Consider the following 22,393-nt stretch of genomic DNA (forward strand, 5'->3'; position numbering starts at 1 on the left):
AAGACAGAGTATTGAAATTTCCACCTGAGGATTTCTTTAGTTTTTCCCTGGTAGCTCAGCTGGTAAAGAATCCACCTTCAATGCAGGAGACCCCAGTTCGATTCCTGGGTTGGGAAGATCCGCTGGAGAAGGCATAGGCTACCTACTCCAGTATTCTTGGGCTTCCCTTGTGGCTCAGCTGGAAAAGAATCCGCCTGCAATGCAGGAGACCTGGGTTTGATCCCTGGGTTGGGAAGATCCTTTGCAGAAGGGAAAGGCTACCCACTCCAGTATTCTGGCCTGGAGAATTCCATGGATTGTATAGTCCATGGGGTCGCCAAGAGCTGGACACGACTGAGTGAATTTCACTTTCATGAAATGACTTTTTTATACGCATATTTTTTTTCTTTCTAACCTTAGTCTTTCCTTTGGGGACATAATAAATTCCAGAAGCTCGTAAAAGAAAATAGCGCCTTTTCCAGGATTTCTTCCCATCTTCTTTCAAATAAAGAGCTCCCTCGAGTTCTGGCACAATGACGGATGTTCCGCAGAAACTCTCCTGAAATTGGGATTCCAATGATGTAAAACCCATCAGAGATAAAACACATATTTTGTTCACATTGAAATAAACTGTGGCAAGCTAGCCTGCAAGCTAAAAATCATTTTGTCTACAGCTCTAATTGAAAGCATATATTGACACTGCATACTATTTGCCAAAAGACAGGAAGAACATGGTGATTGAATTTCAGCTCTAGAGGTAGACTTCCAGGCTTCTTGACCACTTAGGTCTGTGATTCTGAGCAAGTGACTCAACCTCAGTGCTTTTACTTGCAAAATAAGAGTGCTGATAGCTCCAACTTCGTAACGAAGGTAGTGAGTACAATCTTGGTACATATTGTAGAAGTATTACATAAAATCTATTTCTGTTACTGTAGGTGGATAAATATATAACTTATTCCTTTACCTGTAAGTGGAAAAGTTATGATTTCACTGCTAGTAAATAGAAAAATTATATCATTAATTCTGTACATAAAATATGTATAAATTAGTATTTTATTTTTGGCATACTTTTAAATTGAGATACAGCTGAAATAGAATATTGCATTAGATTTAGGTATACGACCTAATGATTTAATGTATGTATATATTGCAAAGTGATAACCATCATAAGTGTAGTTAACATCTATCACCCCACATAGTAATACATTTTTTTCCTCATGATGAGCATCAGTGAACTGGCTCCAGGTAGGAATGTGGGCCCAGGTGTCACCAGGTCTTCTGACTTTTCAAGAGAAACCGCAAATCTCCTAACTCAAAAGGTCATAGTGTTGTTGGAGCAACAAAAATCTGGGGCTCCAGTGCCCATTTGTGACCTGTGACCTGGCAGGCATCTGCATTATAGGCAGAGACCACAGCCTCAATTTTTAGCAAAGTTGCAGCGTGAAAAGTCATTCAGAAGTTTCAAAAAAATCAACCATCAAATGAACTTCAGCAATACAGCCTTGAGTGATAATCAGACATGTGTACCACACTTTACACATGGTGCTTCCACTCTCTTCCTAAATCTTTGTAATAATGCAATACGATACAGGAAACCAAGGTTCTTGGACTTGCCCAATAACACATGAACCTCCACAGGCAGAACCAAACTTGGATCAGATCTCCAACTGCCATCTCACACTTTCTACCACACCTGCCTGCTGGAGGGGCATTGGAGAATTCACTACAAAGAAGTCACGCCTGACTTCTGTTAAGAGCATGTAAGCAATGAAATCTATGGAATGTTAGAGATGAGTTTCATGTGGATTATTGTCTTTTATCAAGAATTACCAATCCAACTTCATGAAGAGTAAACTATATTGTCTAAAACCATACTTTTGAACAACCAACTCCAAGAACCAGTTTAATCTAAATAGCTATAATTTAGTAATAATTTGATCTTAAAACCCCAAGTTAAAATTTCAATGTGTCTCTGAATCACTCATTATTCTGAGAAGCAAATAGTTTAAAAAGATACAGCTAATATTCCTCTCTCTTCTACTGCTCTGCAAAATTAATCTTACCTCAAGCAAGGATTCCTTGTTCTTTGCATTCATTTTCTCATTTGTTTCCTTTTTTTCTTTTTTTCCTTTGTTATCTAGGTAAAAATTCTAAATAAAATAGTAAAAGATAGGATCAGTAAGGGTTGATCACCATGGTAGCCACAGAACCCACGGTCTTGCTGGAGACGGACACATACCTGGAGGAGGTAAACTGAGGACCACAGTGTATGGTCTCTGTCAACCAAGTGCTGATCGAGGGGCTTACCAAGCGTTGAGCACTGTCCCACTGGCCTGAAGTAACACCTACCCTTCCCCGCACAGTGTATAATCAATGAGGCAACAAGCGCAAGAGAGAAAACACTAGCAAAGGATACAATTGTCATTTAATTTAACCATGGTCTAGAATTCCATGTCAAATGCTGGAAGCCTGGAGACCCCAGGGCCCTTGGAGAAGCCCAGAACTGGAGGATAGTGGAGCATCCCAGATCCCAGGCCTTTGGTCACCATGTAGGGTCCCTGAGGACTAGAGATTCTGGCTTCTCCAGAGAAGCGTGAAATCTGGACTTTTATCAGTGTGGGCAACCAATTTTAATTTTTAAAAACTGCATGCATCAGTCACAACACAGAGTTTGCTACTTGGCAACTTCAAGGGACAAAGAGAAGCAGAAAGGACATTTTTGGAAAGAGAACCAGCTTAGCAAAGGCAAAGAAGACCACCATTTAGAAGCACTCATGATTTGCGGGGGCACCTACTACATGGCAGACCCTCAGCCAGGTGCTTTGCAAACATCACCTCCAATCCTAATGACAAAGCTGTGAGGTAAGTGACAGTCCCCTCCACTTTACAGGTTAGGTAGGACACTGAAGCTCAGCCAGGTTAAATAGCTAGGGCACTGCAGGTGAATGAACACCAGAGCTAAGTGTCTTATGTGTGGGCTCTTACCACCACAGCCACTACCCCTGAAACTGAAGGTCAGTGCAGTTCAAGGGCAGAGAGACTAAACCTACTCTAATTCCAGCAGCTCCTGACTCAGCAAGGAGGCAGGGTCCTCACCTTTCCCATGATTATCCCTTTGGAACATCTGCTTGTGGACTATGTCAGGCAGAACCACCGCCACAGTTAAAGCATTTAAGGTCTTCTGGGTGGAAACAAAGTTTATAAAATAATGCCTGAAAAACATGTATTAAAGCTACAGCATATAACCCTGGAGTGTAGTGACTAAGTTAAGGAGCCTCCTGAGTCTAGACACAAATGTTTACTTACATGATGGGAGTGTTTCCCCAAGTGTGACCCCCAGACCACCCCAATGCTCTGTTAAATGCATGCTCCCGGGGCCCCAACCTACTGAACTGGAATCTCAGGGGACCTGAGAATCTGCATTCCAGCACACTTCCTGGATGATTTCTACTTACACTGAAGTTTGAGAATAAAGAGGAAGCAAACTGCAAAGCAAACTTTGTAGAATTAGGACATCTCCTAGAAATAGAATGCACCATGATGACAAATTGTTAACTTAAATAGAGGAAATAAGTCACATACAACTCCTTCCATAAATCTTGTTGAATTATCTTTCTGTTGTTGTTCAGCCTCTCAGTCATGTTCGACTCTTTGTGACCCCATGAATTGCAGCACACCAGGCTTCCCTGTCCTTCACTATCTCCTGGAGTTTGCTCAAACTCATGTCCATCGAATCAGTGATGCCATCCAACCATCTCATCCTCTGTCGCCCCCTTCTCCTCCTGCCCTCAATCTTTCCCAGCATCAGGATCTTTTCCAGTGAGTCAGCTCTTCTCATCAGGTGGCCAAAGTACTGGAGCTTCAGCTTCAGCATCAGTCCTTCCAGTGAATATTCAAGGTTGATATCCTTGAATTATCTTTTAATGCATTTTTAAAGACAAACTTTTATGTATTATTTGAAAGGATAGCATATTGTGAATTAGTGTGGTTATTATTTTATGTATTTGGCTTGCAGACTGTGACTAATGTAATATGGAACATATACCACCTGCCTGAACTCTATACTAAGGCCTTACAGGTTTTTCATTTCATCCTCTCAGCAACCCCACAATGTAGGTGTGACTGCTATTTCAGAGATAAGGAAACAGATTAAGTGACTGCCCGAGAACAATTAGGGGCAGAGGTTTGAATTTTTCATAATCTTTCTCAGTATTAAACTGCTCTAAACACCACAGGAAAGAACCTAGTATGATAGTGTGGATGGACTTAATACCACTGAACTGCACACTAAAAAGTGACTAAAATGGTAAATTCTGTTATGTGTATTTTACCAAAATTTTAAAAAATGTGATAACTTAGTCCTGACAATGAATACAGAGTGTGCTGCTAGCAAGCACACTTGCTTTGCTGCTGCTAAGTCGCTTCAGTCGTGTCCAACTCTGTGCGACCCCACAGACCCACCAGGCCCTGGAAAAATGTGACCGCGTATGCGCTGCAAGAAGGGAGAGGAACATGAAGAGACTGCAGAGCATGTGCGGGGCATCATCATTTGAGAAAAAGAGGGCATATGTCGCCCTCTGCAGGAGAGACAGGGCAAGAGCCTTTCTAAACTACAAAGGGTCTCATTTTATGAGGGTACTCTGAAGCCATTAACTTTTCTGAGACCCCTCTCACTTTTTCAGCTTCTGAATACCCCTTTTCCCCTTCCAGGTGGTAGTACTACACTGTGCTTTTGCTTTAATGAAATTCCAAGCTGGAGATCATGCAGGGCAATCCTTAGAAGGACTGCTCTTGGGTGAGAATTTGGAGGGCTCTGTAGCAAGCGGCAGAATGTAACAGTTAACCCATTATCTATTAGGGACAATCTGAAAAATTGCAAAATAAAGGAACTTTAAAATGGGAAATGAGACTCTCAGCTGCAGCCCGCCCCTCTTTCTCACAGCTTCTGAAAGTGCAAGCTTGGAGAGCAGCAGGATAGGGAAGAAACAGCAAATCCATTTTTTAAAATCACCTCGTTGTAAAGTGAAAAAAATAAAAAATAACTAAAATTTTAAAAAATAATAAATAAAAAAATAAAATCACCTCGCTGGGATAATGAATAAATTACACAAACACTTATCAATCCACGAGTAAATATTTGTGAGTACCCTTCACATGTAAAATATCACTGTTTCAAGAATCATTTTATCACACCGAGAAGATAAATGTAAGTAGATGGCTATATATCTATAGATGGGGAAACCGTATAAGACTGCACCAATTAAAAATGAGCTCAAGTTCTGTAGGTTTGCAGAGAGGAAGAAATTGCTGTGGGCTTAGATGATCAAGGAAGACTTCCCAGAGGAGGTCAAAGTTGTAACTGCGCCTTGAAAGATGTTCATATTCAGATAGAGAAAAAGAAACAGAGCATTCAGGGCAGGAGGAACAGCATGGACAGAGGCCCAGAGGTGGTTAAACACTGGGGCTCCTTGAAGCAAACTAAATGTCCATGGACAGATGAAAAGATAAAGAAGATGTGGTACATAAATACAATGGAATACCACTAAGCCATAAAAAGAATGAAATAATGCCATTTGCAGCAACATGGATGGACCTAGAGATGATCATATTAGGTAAGTCAGATGAGAAAGAAATATCATATGATATCATTTATATGTGGAATCTAAAAATAATGATACAAATGAACTTATCTACAAAACAGAAATAGTAATAGATTCACGGACATAGAAAACCAACTTATGGTTACCAAGGGGATAGTGGGAGCGAGGGGAAAGATAAAGTAGCAACCTGGGATTAACATACACACACTACTATATATAAAAGAAGTAAAAACAAGGACCTACTGTATAGCTCAGGGAACTCTACTCAATATCTTGTATTAACCTGTAATGGAAAATGATCTGAAAAAGAACATATGTATATATGTGTGTGTGTATATGACCAAATCACTTTCCTGTACACTTGAATCTAACACATTATAAATGAACATTGCTGCTGCTGCTGCTGCATTGCTTCAGTCGTGTCCGACTCTGTGCGACCCCATAGACGGAAGCCCACCAGGCTCCGCTGTCCCTGGGATTCTCCAGGCAAGAACGCTGGAGTGGGTTGCCATTTCCTTCTCCAATAAATGAACATACTTCAATTGAAAAAATCACTGGGTATCTTTGGGGCACTGGTGAACAACCAGCCTGGCTAGAGCTGGGGCACACCTGATGCAGCCCAGACCATCACCCCAAGTCCTCCCTTCCGTCCTGGGTCAGAATTCACTGATGCCTGTCACCTAGTGACTCTGCAGTGCCTGCCCCCCAGGATGCCTGGAGCGCATGTCCTCGCCATCTTATGCTCGGTTTGGCCACGTGACTTGCTTGGGCCAGCAGAATGTGGGTGGGAGAACAGACTGTGGGTCCATGGGAGCAGAGGGCCTGGGAAGTGGCATGGTGTTTTTCCACGGTTTCTCCAGCACGCTTGCCCTTCACCAGGAGGAGAGTGTTTCACAGGTGGCTGCTGGTCTGAGGACAGTAAGAGGCACGTGGAACTCTCTTGATCTGACTCACATTGTGGAGCCAGGGACAGAGGACCTGATGACCTGTAGGCCCTGGAGAGAGGAAATACCTGCTGCTAGAAAGAGAAAATGGCAACCCACTCCAGTATTCTTGCCTGGAGAATCCCAGGGACAGGGGAGCCTGGTGGGCTGCTGTCTATGGGGTCACACAGAGTCGGACACAACTGAAGCGACTTAGCAGCTGCAGAAGCCACTGGGATCCTCAGGTTGTGTTTACACCTCCAACCCTGACTGATACACATGCCCACACTGGCTGGTCAGGGGCTCTGCGCACTGAAGTTGAGAGCAGACTTTGCTTTAAAGGAGAAGCCCCTCTCAGGGACTTCCCTGGTTGTGAAGAGGTTAAGACTCCATCCTTCCAAAGCAGGAGGCCCGGGTTTGATCCCTGGTCAGGGATAATGCATGCCACAACTAAAGATCTTGCTGCAACTAAAATCCTCAGTGCTGCAACTAAGGACCAGCATAGCCAAATAAGTAAAATTAATAAATTAAAATAAAAGCCCCTTCTGGAGGTTGTAAATGTGATGCCTGTATGACTTTCCTTCCAGCTGGGCCTGGTCCCAGATGGTCAGAGATGAACCTTGGCAGGAGAGGGAGGTTGGAAAGGAGGGGAGAGGCCATGAGGTCATTTTCCCCCATGGTGCCTGATGTCGTTCTATACCCAAGGGGAAGCATGCCATTGTGGTTCCGTCTCTGCTTCTTACTCATGCAACTAAATAAACCACCACCATTACCAAATTTCAGTTAAGAAACAGAACAGTGGAGCAAAAATTGCCTGAAGTATCAATAGTGATGATCGTTGAACTGTGGGAATACTTAAATTTCCTTTCTTCTATTTTCAGTTTTTTTCCAATAAATTGATATTAATTTTGAAGTCAGAAACATAAAAGATGTTTATAAAAAGAAACAAACAGCAATACAGCAAACAGGTGACCTTAATTTGTTTTCACAATACGTTCTCTGAAAAAGACATTCGTCGGGGCTCCTGGCAAGAAGGTCGGCTAATGTTAATACCAAGGTGGGTCACCCTCTCCAGACACAGACCCCAGGGCTCACACTTCTTATTTTGGTTTTGGGCCCCACTGGTCTTCGCACAGTGGGGGATACATGTTAGCACAGCTGGGAAAACAAAACTCTTTGGGTTACAGCTGAGGTTTGTGTGTTCATTTGAACACCTGGCACTTTTTTAAGATGAGCAGACCACCCTGTGACCACAGTTAACTAGGAAGAGGAACTTTCCCAACACCAACGGGCCTGAGAAACTGAGAGAGACTCAGCTGCTTCATCAACAAAGTTGCCCTGAGTCGGACAGTAAGGTTCTACTGCCCCAACCTGCTGCTGCTGCTGCTGCTAAGTCGCTTCAGTCGTGTCCGACTCTGTGCAACTCCATAGACGGCAGCCCACCAGGCTCCACCGTCCCTGGGATTCTCCAGGCAAGAGTACTGGAGTGGGATGCCATTGCCTTCTCCCTGCCCCAACCTACTTTACCCCAAAGAGGCAAGACCACGTGGGCACAAGCGGCCCCTGTCCTGACCCCTAAGAGTTGAGTTTGTATTTCTTTGAAAGGAATACATTTGTGATATTTTGTGAGATAATGAATAATGTGAAATTTTGTGAGATATCTTGTGAGGACACAGCTGACATTACAGAATGGTTATTTTATATGGTTTAACAATATACAAATTATCTTACCTGGGGGTTTTTAAATACAGCATATTTTTCCTCTTTCTCCAAAAATAACAGTTTATTTTCTGTGTCTCTTGTCCAGTCTGATAAGATTTCAACAACATTTTCATGGTCTTCAAAAAACCTTTCTGATGTAACAAGAGAAAGCATTTTTTCAGACCCAAGACATCAGGGTTTCCAACACAGAAATAAGTTGGTACTGAGCTAACACAATGCTTCATACTTCTCACTGGTTTTAGAAATTCCTAATTCTTACATGATGTCATACTGTAACATCTCTGTTATGTGTATTCTTCAGTCTCAGGTCTTCAACTTATTTCCCATAAAAAAACATGGCAGATGAACCTACAATATAGTGGTAGTGGTCAGCCATGGCTCTTTTTTTGTATTTGGGTGTTTTACTACTTTAAATAGCCCTCCACCCTATCTGGAAGGAGGACAGTTAGGCAGTAATTGGGTAAATAACTTTGAATGAAATTGTGAGATAACTAATAAGCACTTATACAAAGGTCCTCAACCTTTCTGGCATCAGGGACCAATTTCATGGAAGACAATTTTTCCACCAACTGGGGACGGGGGATGGTTTCAGGATGATTCAAGGGCATTACACTGATTGTGCACTTTATTTCTATTATTATTATTACATCAGCTCCACCTCAGATCATCAGGAATTAGATCCTAGAGGTTGGGGGCCCCACAAAACATTGCTTCCTAAACACATATCAAATACATATAAAACACAATGTATTATATGAATATTGAAACCAACCCTAAACCCTCCTTCCCATCTTTTCTCTATCTGACTCCAAGAATCGAAGAAAACTCGGAGGATTATTTCCTTGTAGATCATTTCCTTCAGTAAGACATATACCCAAAGCTTCTAAAACAGGCAATCCTGTATCCCAACCATTCTGTATCCCAACTCTCCAGGAGACAATTGTTCTGTGAGTGGCACTAAGAATGAGAAGTAACAGAATCTTTCTTTAACTGCTTTTTAGTTCATCAGCTTCTATCAACTGTCCTTTGCTCTTTGGGGCTGAGCCTCTTCAACTAGACAAAGTGTCAGGTACTAAGTAAGTGAGGCGTGGAGGAAGAGAAGTGGACAGTTATGTGAGGCCCGTGCAGAGTTACCCAAGAGCAGGGGTCACCAACTCCTGGGCCACAGACTGGTACTGGTCCGTGGCCTGTTAGGAACCCAGCTGAGGAGCAGGAGGTGAGCGGCGGGCGAGTGAGTGAAGCAGCTTCATCCGTATTTACAGCTGCTCCCCATCACTCTTATTGCTGCCAGAGATCCACCTTCTCCTGTTCAAAGAACTCAGTAAATGTAACACACTTGAAATATCCCAATACTACCCCTGACCAGGTCTACGGGAAAACTGAGTTGCATGAAACTGGCCCCTGGTATCAAAAAGGTGGGGGATGACTGCCTTAGAGTTTAAAGAAGCAAACTTTAAAGAGACATTGGCTGAATGTACCAGTACCCAGGCCCATCTGCTCAGCTGGCTAAGCAGTAAGAAGCATCATCTTGTCACTCACTTTCCTTTTGGATCTGCTAGAGAAGTAGCTGCAATAATGCACACACTCCCCCGGGTCTGGCCACCTGCTTCCATCTGAGTCTCTTCACCACACATCAAGCAAGAGACAAGCACTGAATCCGACATAAGGAAAGTGATGGATGGGGTAGTCCTCACAGCCTTGAACAAAACTCTTCTTCATAATTAGATCAAAACCCATAATATAATAAAGCAAACCACAGGTTTCTGGAGTACAGCCTGCCGTTAGGACTGGGACTTACCAATTTGTAGTTCTGGATATATTTCATAAAGACACCAATCCACGTTACAGTCACAGTGGGTTTTCTCAAAAAGGTTGTCGAGAACATCTCGGGCTAACTGCCGCTCATCCACCATCAGTGACTTCGAGCTGTTATCATTCATGTGTATCTTGACAACAAGCTGAGGATAAAGCCACAGGACAGCCAGTAAATTCCAGCAACTGGAGAAGGCCACTGAGGAAGGTTCAGGTTTCAACTGCTATTGCTTCTGCATGTTTAGGTAAGAAGGTATCCCACAGACTCATTCATGTGCCAAGCATTTGTTTAAGGTACAGGAATACAGGCAGGTGCTAGAGAAACCAATTCACAAAAACAGAAATATTACACAATAAGCAAAGTGCTTACCCAGTCTTCAGAGACTCTGCATTCTGATGAGGGAGATATTGACTCTTGGTGACTCCATGGACTGTAGCCCACCAGGCTCCTCTGTCCATGGAATTCTCCAGGCAAGAATACTGGGGTGGGTTGCCATGCCCTTCTCCAGGGAATCTTCCCGCCCCAAGGACTGAACCTGGGTCTCCTGCATTGCAGGCAGATTCTTTACTGTCTGAGCCACCAGGGAAGCCCACCAAAATCACTGGTCCTCCCTAATTCAGAGTCTACCTCTGCCACATGGGATTGTCTTTCCCTTTCCAGACCATCCCCATCCAACCTCCAGCCTGCAGTGCTTGAAGCCACTCCACACACCGCCAGCAGAGAATTCCCGAAGCAACATCGTCACCCAGAACCCCAGACACTCTTCCTTAAATTTCTATTCTCACTTGAAAAGAGAAGTGTGAGATAGAGACAAGTTCTGCCTATTGTTTGTCTAAGGTTGGTCCTGGCTATTCACACAGGAAGCGTATCATTATTTAAAAAGTATTGGGACTTCGCTGGTGGGCCAGTGGCTGGGACTCCACGCTCCCAATGTAGGGGGCACAGGTTTGATCCCTGGTTGGGGAACCAGATCCCACGTGCCAGAATAGAAGTTCTCATGCCACAGCTAAAGATGCCCGCATGCCTCAGCAAAGACTGAAGATCCTATGTGCAGCAACTATCATCCGGTGCAGCCAAATAAATAAATACATTTTAAAAATAAATAAGTAAAAAGTATTTAGACGGAATGGAAAGAGAAGTCATACACTTGGCAACATTTCTTCCTCCCCTAAAGTCTGGGCCACATTCTGAGCAGCAGGTAAACTGCCTCGCTGGACCCTCTCCCACCCAGTCGGATCCTGACGACACTGCACAGTGACTGGTGAAGGGCACACACAGCCCCTGTGGCCTGCTGTGCAGACTTACTAAGAGCAAACAAGGGTGTGGGTGGTGATAAGAATCTGGGTGAGGAGCGGGCAAGGTGCACAAGTCAAAGCACACCTAGTATCTTCCCTTCCCCCACTTGCACTCTTGAGACTCAAATGCAAACACTGGGGCAGTAAAGTGCATTTCCTCCTCCTGGGGCCATTCGAATTAGGCTTTTATTCCAGGCTTGGCCAAAGAATACTTTTTTCCCTTTGAAACCTGTAGCCCAGAAACTTCTAGTTGGACACTTTGTTTTTGTTGTATGTTCTGCATTCTGATGACCAAAATCACTGGTCCTCCCTAATTCAGAGTCTAGTTAAATACAGGCTTACCACAGTGTCAGACATTCATCTGGGGATTTTCCTGGCAGTTCAGTGCTTAAGACTCCACCCTTCCACTGCAGGGTACACGGGGTTCAATCCCTGGTCGGGGAAGTAAGATCCCAATATGCCATACCACATGGCCAAAAAAACCCACAAAAAACATTCATCTGACCTGAGAAATCACGCATGGAGGGGTGCACTGAAAAACAGAAATTCGTCAAATATCAGAATGACCATGGCTTATTTTCCATAGAAGGCATACCCACTGCTCTCTGCTGAGGATTATTGCTATAAAGTAGCTACGGGTCCCAAGAAAGCCTACCAATGTTAGGATTTAGAGGATAATGTTCCCGATGGGAAAATCAATGACTTTTGACCACATTTTTTCTTGCTTAGGAATTCTTGAGAAAATAAAACATAGCTTGGTGTTATCTTTTGTTTGTAAGAGAGAAAAAAAGCAAACCACATAGTTTGACGATGATGCAATGATGGAAAGGGCTGGGTTTTGGTTTTTCTTTTGGCAGAAACTGCAAACTAAATTTAACCCACTTGTAGTTACGAATGTCCACAATTATGAAACTTAGGAAAAACAACCGAGAAGGCAGGTGACGTTTAGCAACAAGAAACCATGTTGACTCTTCTTCATAGCTTTCTTCCCATTTCAAAGCTGCAGGTAGTTCTCTACCACCACATGACACGCTAAAGCTTGGTTACGGGAGGTAGCAAGCTGAGTACTTTTCACATCAATCAGTTTAGTTCAGTTGCTCAGTCATGTCCAACTCCTTGCGACCCCATTTCACATCAATGCCATATGATACAGGGCACAATGATTCCAGAATGAAAAGGCTTCCCCTTTCTAATCCATTGTAGTAAAGACCATGGGATTTTCTAGGCAAGAATACTGGAGTGGGGTGTCATCTTCTCCTCCAGGGGATCTTTCCCACCCAGGGGTCAAACCTACACCTCTTGCTTCTCCTGCGTTGGTAGGCAGATTCTTGACCACAAAGAAACAAATGCAGTCAATGAGCAAGTCTGATACTCTTTCCAGTTCTAAAAACTTTCTTTGCACCACAAACTATGTACATCATTCATCATCCAAAAAGATGACAACACCCAGCAGAATATTTGAGGACAGAGTACTTCAGGTCAACTTGATTTCCACCCTTTATAAAACATGCTGTAGATTATGTGTTAGTATACCTTATTTACTTTATTAACGGATGAGTATGACTCAGTTATTTTTTTAAAATTATCTGTGGCACACAGCCTTTTATTTTTAAAACTAAGTCTCGAGTATCTCAAGTCAGAAAAAATATACATCTTGGCTTCTTAATTTTCTTGTCTCCCTCCCCACCCCCGATCATCTGTTTCTCATACACTTTGTTGACTAGAGGCAGGTGCTGCTTTTTGCGGCCACTACAATTCACCTCAACTGAATTATGGCAACTTCCTCTGGCTTCTGGTCTCCAGCAGGAAATACTGCTCACTTGTCCCTGTCCTCTTCATCTCCAGTTAAGCACACAAAGGAGACTGGTTTTAGAAATAGGACAGTCCATCCACAGGGACAAGACTAGGGACCAGCTGCAGCTGGGCAGGAGGCCAATGTGTTAGGAGCTTGTCGAACCTTTCTTTGGATCGCTTCTACTTCTCTGCAATGGGTGGCAACATCACGAGGAAGAGGGAAGAGGTACTGGAGGTTTTCAGGGAGAGGACACGGTGGAAGCGGTCCTCTAGGTTCGTGAGACAGAGACTGGAGTGGGGAGCTCCGGCAGCACTGAGGGCCCGGGCTGAGCAGAAGGAGAGCTGGATTTAACCAGGGATTCACAGAGAACGAGGCAGGGGAGGAAATGGCCCTCTCAGATGCATCAGCTCAGTAACCGACCACAGAATGTAATTACGCATAGAGAACAGGAAGGAAAATAGTAAGAAGGTGCATGCGTGCTTGAAATGAAAGGAACCAGGCTGATCTGGAAACATTCTCACAGATGAACCTTGACTGTCTGGATCCCGGGGTAATGAAGGAATATTTATTAAACATCAATCAGCATGTGTTGAACTCCTTCATTTAAAGAACCATGAGAGGGGCTGCAGGAACATAAAATCGAACACCTTCTATGATAAGAATAATTCACCCAACTGTAAGTAAAAAGCTCTTAATGAGTCTCAGTCATGGCGTATGCCTCAGGGGTTGAGGTGAGACTGTTTATCTTTCAATTAACCAAATTAACTATTATTAACACTTTATTATTAGGCAGATGCTTTTACTGAGGTTAAATATGTGTGTTTCTGATATAATACAATAAATATGTCTCTGGAAAAGCCTACAGAAAATGCACAATAAATTACACGCTTATTGAGACCACAGGGTGGGGCAGGTCACTCAAAATCTACGCAACTTTGAACACACAGCACCAGCCAGAAGAACATTTGGAAGTTCAGGGGAGAACTCGGACACCCAGGGCAGGCTAGGGGCTGCCCCAGGGGGTATATTACATGCACAAAAGCAACTGTGAATGAGGTGATGCCAGTAGAAGCTGAACTCTAACCAAACTGAGGTGGGCCCAGAAGAGGATGCCACCTGCTATTACCCAAGAGTGAGCAGAACCCAGAGGGCATCCTCAGGGGAGGAAGCCCTGGGGGTAGAAACCTGGAAACTTCCACATTGACACTAACATAGGCTCCCTATTTATCAATCACAAATGAGCAATTGATGTCATGGAAAGAATAATTTATCTTTGTCCTTAAGTTAAAAAAAAATATAAGTCATTGGAAAGTACCACTTGAATGTAAAACTTTTTTACCCTTAAGCATAAGAAGTTGTTAATTTGACTGCCCCATGCAAAAGTGATTCATAGTTTACCTTCTTGACCTTGGCCTCCTTCAGTTTTTCCAATGCCAGTTTTATTTTATCAGCCTTGGCTTGAGCTTCTTCTTCTTCCTGTAAAACGGAAGACGTCAACACAGTCCATTAATCATACTAGCAAGTAAGTACTCCCACCACCGCTAGTGTCTTAGTCACTTTCTGCTGATAAAAGGCTGTATTGGTGCTCGCCTGGCTGCCCAGGGGTTGAGACTCATCATGTTGTATAACTTAAAATTGTATGGTCGTGCTTGGCCTCAGTTGCTAAATCGTGTCTGACTCTGTGATCCCAAGGACTGTAGCCGCCAGGCTCCTCTGTCCGTGGGATTTCCCAGGCAAGAATACTGGAGTGGGTTGCCATGTACTTCAGGGGATATTCCCAGCCCAGGGATCAAACCTGCATCTCCTGCATTGGCAGCTGGATTCTTTACCACTGAGCCACCAGGGAAGTCTTACATTACTGCATATGTGCATGCTAAGTCTCTTCAGTCATGTCCAACTCTTTGCGACCCTATGGACTGTAGCCCACCATGCTCCATTGTTCATGGGATTCTCCAGGCAAGAATACTGCAGTGGGTTGCCATGCCCTCCTCCAGGGGATCTTCCCAACCCAGGGATGGAACCCGTGTCTCCTGCAGCTCCTGACTTGCAGGCAGATTCTTTACTGACAAGCTACTGGGGAAGCCCTATGTTACTGCATCTTGCTGTAAATAATATAAATGTACAAAATTCTCTCTGAAAAGTTTTTTGGACTCAACCAGGCCCTTTGAAACTTCTATAATATTCCACATCAATTATATCTCAATAAACTGGAGGGAAAAAGAGCCTCTGTTCTAAATGGATCACCAATTTTCAAATAATTTTTATACAAGAATCACACAATACAGCAATGAGTAGTATTTGATATTTGTTTATATTTCATATTTACTCATCCAAAAGATATTGTAGGGATTTTCAGGGTTATTAGAGTTGTATTTATAAGTACTGATCAGCATACGGTGCAATAAATGTGAGAGCCACAGGAAATAGAGCTAGGTTATTTCTCTAAAATATTTAAAAAGTGGCTTACCCTAAGCAAAATCCTTACAGCACCCTTTTTGCATTGATGAGGGACATAAACTGACATCCCAAATAATGACAATATGAACTTCCCAGAAACCTATTAATATCAAACACTCACCACCTGCTTGCCCATAACACCCCTTCCAACTATGACCTTACAAGTGATATCTTTGCCAATGAACAAGGCTGTCAAATTCAGCAAAATTCCACTTGGTTGAATTTAGAAATATGTAAGGAATGCCTTCTATTCTTTATGTACTGGGCGAAGACCAGGGACACAGCAATGTATAAACCATTTCCACAGCTCATACCAAGTTAATCAAACATGAGCCCCAAAGGTTGAGTATTATCAGGAAAAGCCACATACAAATGTAGACTTTAGCCAAACTGTAATAATTCCAGAATATGGCCCTAATAAGTTCGTTATACTCACCAATGAGTCCTTTCACGGGCATTTTATGTCTGACTTTGCAATGAACACATCTGGGATCCATTTTTTTGAATCTTAGAGCTCTGGGCATACAAATTTATGAATGGAACCATCACTTTGAAGAAAGTCAGAGATCATGGGTGGCAGAGGTCAAGAGTCCTGACCCCACGGACTTACCTGAGAGATGGGTTCTGGAGGGGGTGGTGGCAGCGGAAGATCTAACACTGGATCAGCTGGTGGAGGTGGTAAGTCATCATCATACTGATTCGTTGCAGCAACATTTGCTCCGTAACCAAGAGAGGCTGTACCACTGAAACTTGGCACATACAGGGATGCTGAATGAGGTTGCTTCTGAGGGGACTCTTTCTGGGCCTGGATTGTCCTCTGCTCAGCTTCACTTATGTCTGCTACCAGATCTGCCATGAGAGCATCTAAATCTTGGTCTTCCAGTGCATTTAAGGACTCTGATAGGGAAAACCACATTCATGAACAAGATAATGATGTGTACCTGGAAAAACTAAATGAAAGTCTTTTTAAAGAGTTAGTTTTTCTGTAAAGCAATTACTCTTCAATTAAAAAATAAATTAATTTTTTTAAAAAGTTTGAGTACAGGTTTCCAGGGACTGGGGTTGGGGAAATAGGATGAGGTTGGTGAAAGAATATGAACTTTTATAAGGCAAATAAGGTCTGAGGATCTAAGTATACCATGATGACTCTAGTTGCTAACACTGTATGGTATAATTGAAATCTGCTGAAAGAGTAGAACTTAAACGTTCTCACTAAAAAAAGAAGTCAATATGTGAGGTGATGGACAGGTTAACTATCTTGATGGGGGAATCTTTTCACAATGTATATGCACATCAAATCTGCACGTTGTACACTTTAGGTATCGTACAGTTTTATTCATCAATTAAACCTCAATAAAGCTAAAAATATCCTTTCCTTCCAAAAAACAGAAAAGAAAGGGAGGCAAATGCCTTCCCCACATTGAGCGTTCTCACAGGCCACCTATAAAGTCAAATCCAAGTGCTGTTTGGAGGCCTAAGTAGGAAATCCTTGTGCATTCTGGTGCAAGATCTTAAGAGTTTTACAAAGTAGGGCATGGGAGAGGCTGGAAATGGATGGAAAGTTCTCCCAGGTCTTTGGACAGTGGCAAACAGAGCAACACTGATGAAAATACTTGGAAGAGAGTCGGTCTCCACCAACTGGGATTTATTTGATATGCCTTGAGATTTGGGGTGAGGAGAGAGTTTCTGTGGGCACATCATCCAATTATAGGAACTCTCACATCTCAAAAAGAGCAACTACTGATAAACAGCAGGAAACAAACCACAAAGGGCATTAAGGAGTGAAAAAAATGTTTTTTGAAAAATTGGGATTAACTGGTAAAGACTTCATAAGACAGTGAGTTGGAAGTTAATTCTCTCTTTTTTTTAAGAATTTTCTCTTGTTGTTTTCAAGACTTTCTATACATTAATACTAGTAGTTAAGTATTGTTTTGTTTTTTTGACTGTGCCACATGGCTTGGGGGTTCCCTGACCAGGGATCAAACTTGGGCCTACTGCATTGGGAGCACGGAGGAGTCTCAACCACTCCACCACCAGGGCAGTCCTGGGAGTTAACTCTTAAAGGAAATGGCAGACCCGGATTTCAGAGTGAGGGTGAGGGAGGATGGTTTCACTGGAATTTCTTCCACGTGTGAGATTACTGTGATCAGACATGGGATGCTGAAAACTAATGAGACCACGTGCATCCAGGGAGCCGTGGCTGTGAATCGAGCTGGCACAGCACTTGGCTGATCAGGCGGTCACTGGATGGTGAGTGTGATGAACAAAGGGTGAGTAGGGTGGAAGTGATGATGAGGAAGAGAAATCTAGCTGCTGTGTGCAACGTGAACGAGATTGAGGAAATGGGAGCAGGGGAAATACAGCCTTCTCAGGAACAAAGGAGCAGAAAGCATGGGGAAATCATTTATTGCCAAACATCATCAGCACAAACACCATGTAGCATATTATTACATTAATGCTAATGGTTCGACCCTGAATATTCATTGGAAGGATTGTTGCTGAAGCTGAAGCTCTGATACCTTGGCCACCTGATGCAAAGAGCTGACTCATTGGAAAAGACTTTGATGCTGGAAAAGATTGAAGGCAAAAGGAAAAGGGGGCGGCAGAGGATGAGATGGTTAGATCTCATGGACACCAACCCGATGGACATGAATTTGAGCAAAGTCCAGGTGATAGTGGAAAACTGAGGAGCCTGGCATGCTGCAGTCCATGGGGTCGCTGAGTTGTACACAACTTAGTCACTGAACAACAACAATGGTTCTATGTACAGCACTTGGACTGAAGTTTGGATCTCCTAACCATGTACAAAGGGTTTATTTCCTCCTAAGCCAGTTGTTTTGCATATAACTTCTTCATAAAATTAAGTGAAATGAATTTTAAAAATCTCAGAAAGAATATATGTAGAACTAAGGAAGTGTGTTCCTAGTTTTCTAGTGCTACCAATTATACTCTGACAGATTTTATTCATTGCTATGATTTCAAATAACTCAAGAAAAGAAATGATGATGCTTACCATTTAAATCCTTAAACCCCACACTGTAGTTAAATTCAGCTCTGGGCGGTTCAGGTTCTGAAGGAGGGAGGATGTCGACTCCTAAACTCTGTGAAAACAGATCCCCAGCCCCAAAGTTATTCAGGATACTCACATTTTTGCAGGGCAAATTATTCATTAAGTAAAGAATCATCTACTGTTTACCCATGGTCTCTCTAAATATGTTCTCTAAAAACTGTATTCTTATTTGCACGTTTTAGGTGATTTTTTCCCCTATAGAAAATGACAAGTTAAAAATTATTCTAGAAACTACATCTTGAAACAAAACAGAACAACTGAGACTGATGAGAATGAAGTTGTTTGTTCTGGTAATGGTGCATTTGTGACACATACACTGTATATAATTCATTAAGACTTAAGTTATGACATCAAAGAAAGGAATATTTAGTCACTAGAAGAAAAGACCTGTTCAGGATGCAATCTTTTATTATACAGTAAAATGTTAATGCTGTTGCTTTTATTTAATAAAACTCTTGTTAAAAAGAAATGAAGACACAGTAAGTTACTAATTTTGTAAATAACATTATTTTTTAAGTGAAAAAGATACTTCTTATATGATTTAAAAGCTAATATTTAAAAATATTTTTACATCCATAGTTTGAGAAGTGATTTCACCTGTTCCTACTCATGAATGTTTTCATGCCAGTAAGTACATTTTTTGATGTTAATTTGACTTAATAATATCCTTGTTCATGTTTTAAATTTCTGAAAGAAGCAATCATTATATCTTTGAGAATAAATTAATGAGATACTATCAGTTACAAGTAGAAAAAAAAAGACCATTAATCAAGTAGCTTAAAAAACTGAACCAAAGAAAGTTAAAATCAAGGATAAAATGTAGGGAAGAGTGACTACAACCCTAGAATTCATTCTAAAAACTAGAATAAGCTTGCAAAAATTGCCAGGGAAAGGGAAGGTTGATGGAGAAACTATGGGGCAGATACCGGAGCAAAAAAATTAGCGAAAGGAAGTGCACACACACATAAAATTACTCATTAACTAGTTGGTTTTTAAACATTATAATTAGGAAGTATAACATTGCAATTAGGGGAGCCAACTCATTTTTTCTCAGGAATACATCAGGCTACTTAAAGAAATTAGAAGTAGTTCTCTATCAAAATATGTATCCATGAATGTGTGATGTAACAGGCTTTGAGTAAAATAGAGAGGGAAGAAGAGAAAGGAAACTGGTTTTAGGAAGGAACTCCTTTCACCAGTTTTAGCCAAGCAAACCCTGTGACTGGACTCACCTGACCATAATAAAGATCAAAACTCAGAAAGGCCCTCAGTAAAGGCAGATCCAAGACACTGAGGGTCCCCGTCTTACTCTGGAGGTTATAGCAACACTACTCAACTATGAAAATCCCAAACTGACCAAACAGGATAGTCATTCCTCTATGGAGCAGAAGTGAGTGGACAGAGACATGCAGACGTTCATCAAATTCTCCCCCTTCATGGGTGGAAAAAAGTCCTCAGATCTACAGAAATGTGGCTACCACCCTAACACCCTCCCTCTGGTTTTTAGTCAGCACCCCTTTTCTCTAAGCCTATTGTCTCATCTTTTGTCTCTTCCTTCATAGAGTCTGAACTTCCTTGAATTTCATATGGAATATAAAGTAGATGCTAATTAGTATTGATTTATTTTTCTAAAATAAACATAAAAAATAGATTAGTCTTCATTTATTTTGTAGAAAATTTTGGGATCCCTGTCTTATTTAGGAATACTGGATGATTCTTATTTTAGTGCTTTATGCAGAAAGTCATGAGCTGATAAGCCTTTACATAAAGGTAACTGCCAGGGAAATTGTTCAGGGAGGGTGGTGGTTGTAGAGGGTTTGCTTGGGGAAAATTCCTCCATTGGGATTCCTAAGTATTTGAACACCGTGAGCATGAGAACTGCCATAACAAAACGTGTGTGTGATCCATGTATTCAGTTAACTGAACTCAGAAGGGTATAATCAGGAAAAAAGCTTTATTTTTTTCCCCTACTACAGTTAGAGCAGGAATATATAACATTGTCAATTTCCAGTCTTTAACAAGATTGCTCTCTTGTCATATTAGAATCAAATTCGGTAACACTTTTTTTTTTTTTCTAATTTGAAAGTTAAGAAGAAGAATTTACCTGAGTCAGGAGATCCATCTCTCCCAGCAAATTGCTGAACATTTGGTCTATATCTTCGTTTGACTCACCCATCTGAAAAAGGAAGAAATCCAGATATAAACAGTCTAATAAAAGCCTGGTCCTTGGGGATAACTGTCCCATCTCTTTCTTTTCCTCCAAAAGGCCCATCAATAGGCAGGTAGGTCGAGAAGAAAAGCTTGTGGAGAGGAAGGTTCATTTCAGCCTGCACTTCCATGCCTGACCTCTCTGCGATTTGCTTGGTCCAAGGCTGAGCCGAACTCCAGGGACTGTCTCAGAGTGACAAGGGGACTGTTTTCCCAGACAGAACTAGTCTCCTTGGGGCCAAGTGCACGACACTCAGGAATTCACAACCGCGTAGGACACCCTGATTGGAAAAAGAGAATGCCTCAGGCCACGGGTGGTGGCACCAGAGCCGCCAAGAACTTCATTCCCACTTGAAAACGAACACAAAAATGATGTCAGGTGTGAGTAAGCAAATTTACCAAATAACTCCTTGCTTTACAAGTTTATCTCCAAAACATCAGTTTTCAGCATATTTATTTGGAAATATTAGGGTGACAAACACAACTCAAACAGCCACATGATCAAGTGATAAGAGATGGAAATAAAACGTATTTTACATTATAACCTTTCTCTACCTAAACCAAGTTAAGGAAGTGGCCGAGGGAGAAAAAGTGCTTCCATAAAGTGTGAAGAGGGTTGCCCTGGGAGGTATAACTAATTGCTCTGGTCCTGACATTGTTGGTGAGGCTGGATTAGGACATTAGGAGACACGGTCACAAGGCTTAATTAGTAATGTGTTGTTTGGCAAAAAAGACTCAACTGCTTCATCTGTAAGATGGGGACTTTGTCTCAGATAATTTCTAAGGGTCGCAAATGCTCTAAAACACTACAAAATTAGTGCTCATTACAGTTCAAGCTAAGAAGTCTGGTGAATAGATGAGATCAGCATGGATTATTTAAACCAAACAATATGTATGTGTGTGTATACATGTGTTTGTGTTTCCATCATTTTATATGAAACTTAAATACATACAAAAGTCGAGAAAATAATGTAATTATCTTCATGTACCCATTGTCCAGCTTTAATAATGACCAACTCATGACTGATCTTTTTTATGTAGATATCATATATGTAACACTAAAGGTTTTTTTTTTCCTCATATAACCATGATAATATTATCTCTGCACACACACTTTTGTGTATTTGTATTTGAAATAAATTATTTGAATTGCCAAGATACAGAAGCAACCTATCTATCAATAGATGAATAGATAAAGAAGATGTGGTATACATACACAGTGGAATATTACTCAGCCATAAAAAGAAGTGAAATTTCACCATTTGCAGCAACACAGATGGACTTGGTGGGCATTATGCTAAGTGAAATAAGTCAGACAGACAAAGACAAATACTATATGATATCACTTATATGTAGAATCTAAAAAAACACAATAAATTAGTGGATAAAACAGAAAAGAAGCAGATTCACAGGTGTTGAGAATGAATTAGTGGTTACCAGTGGGGAGAGAGGAAAGGGGAGGGGCAATATAGGGGTGCAGGGTAAGAGGTACAAACAATTTGGTATGAAGTAAACTACAAGGATATACTGC

The 22,393-nt window shown here is 41.8% G+C and overlaps 1 protein-coding gene and 1 long non-coding RNA gene across 3 annotated transcripts in view; one reads left to right on the forward strand and one right to left on the reverse strand.

The window, feature by feature from the left end:
• The window catches only part of APBB1IP (amyloid beta precursor protein binding family B member 1 interacting protein), a 78,202-nt gene that overhangs the window by 17,447 nt on the left and 38,362 nt on the right, over positions 1-22,393 (reverse strand). The window contains exons 2-9 of one of the 2 annotated variants that reach the window (XM_081554181.1): positions 20,759-20,830; positions 18,598-18,685; positions 16,195-16,481; positions 14,526-14,603; positions 10,023-10,182; positions 8,234-8,355; positions 2,043-2,129; positions 395-538 (exon numbers count right to left, since the gene is read on the reverse strand). In XM_081554181.1, the coding sequence (XP_081410307.1) occupies positions 395-538; positions 2,043-2,129; positions 8,234-8,355; positions 10,023-10,182; positions 14,526-14,603; positions 16,195-16,481; positions 18,598-18,685; positions 20,759-20,830 (1,038 nt within the window). The remainder of the gene's footprint in view (positions 1-394; positions 539-2,042; positions 2,130-8,233; positions 8,356-10,022; positions 10,183-14,525; positions 14,604-16,194; positions 16,482-18,597; positions 18,686-20,758; positions 20,831-22,393) is intronic. The other variant, XM_081554182.1, reaches the window with a different exon arrangement.
• LOC145531538 (uncharacterized) lies at positions 13,610-22,018 on the forward strand. Its single transcript, XR_014072512.1, has 3 exons — positions 13,610-13,803; positions 19,234-19,281; positions 20,741-22,018. It is a non-coding gene; the product is annotated as an uncharacterized LOC145531538 (long non-coding RNA).

Source organism: Giraffa tippelskirchi, chromosome 13 (genome assembly GCF_054371585.1).
Source record: "Giraffa tippelskirchi isolate mGirTip1 chromosome 13, T2T-mGirTip1v1.2.pri, whole genome shotgun sequence".
NCBI classification, from domain to species: domain Eukaryota; kingdom Metazoa; phylum Chordata; class Mammalia; order Artiodactyla; family Giraffidae; genus Giraffa; species Giraffa tippelskirchi.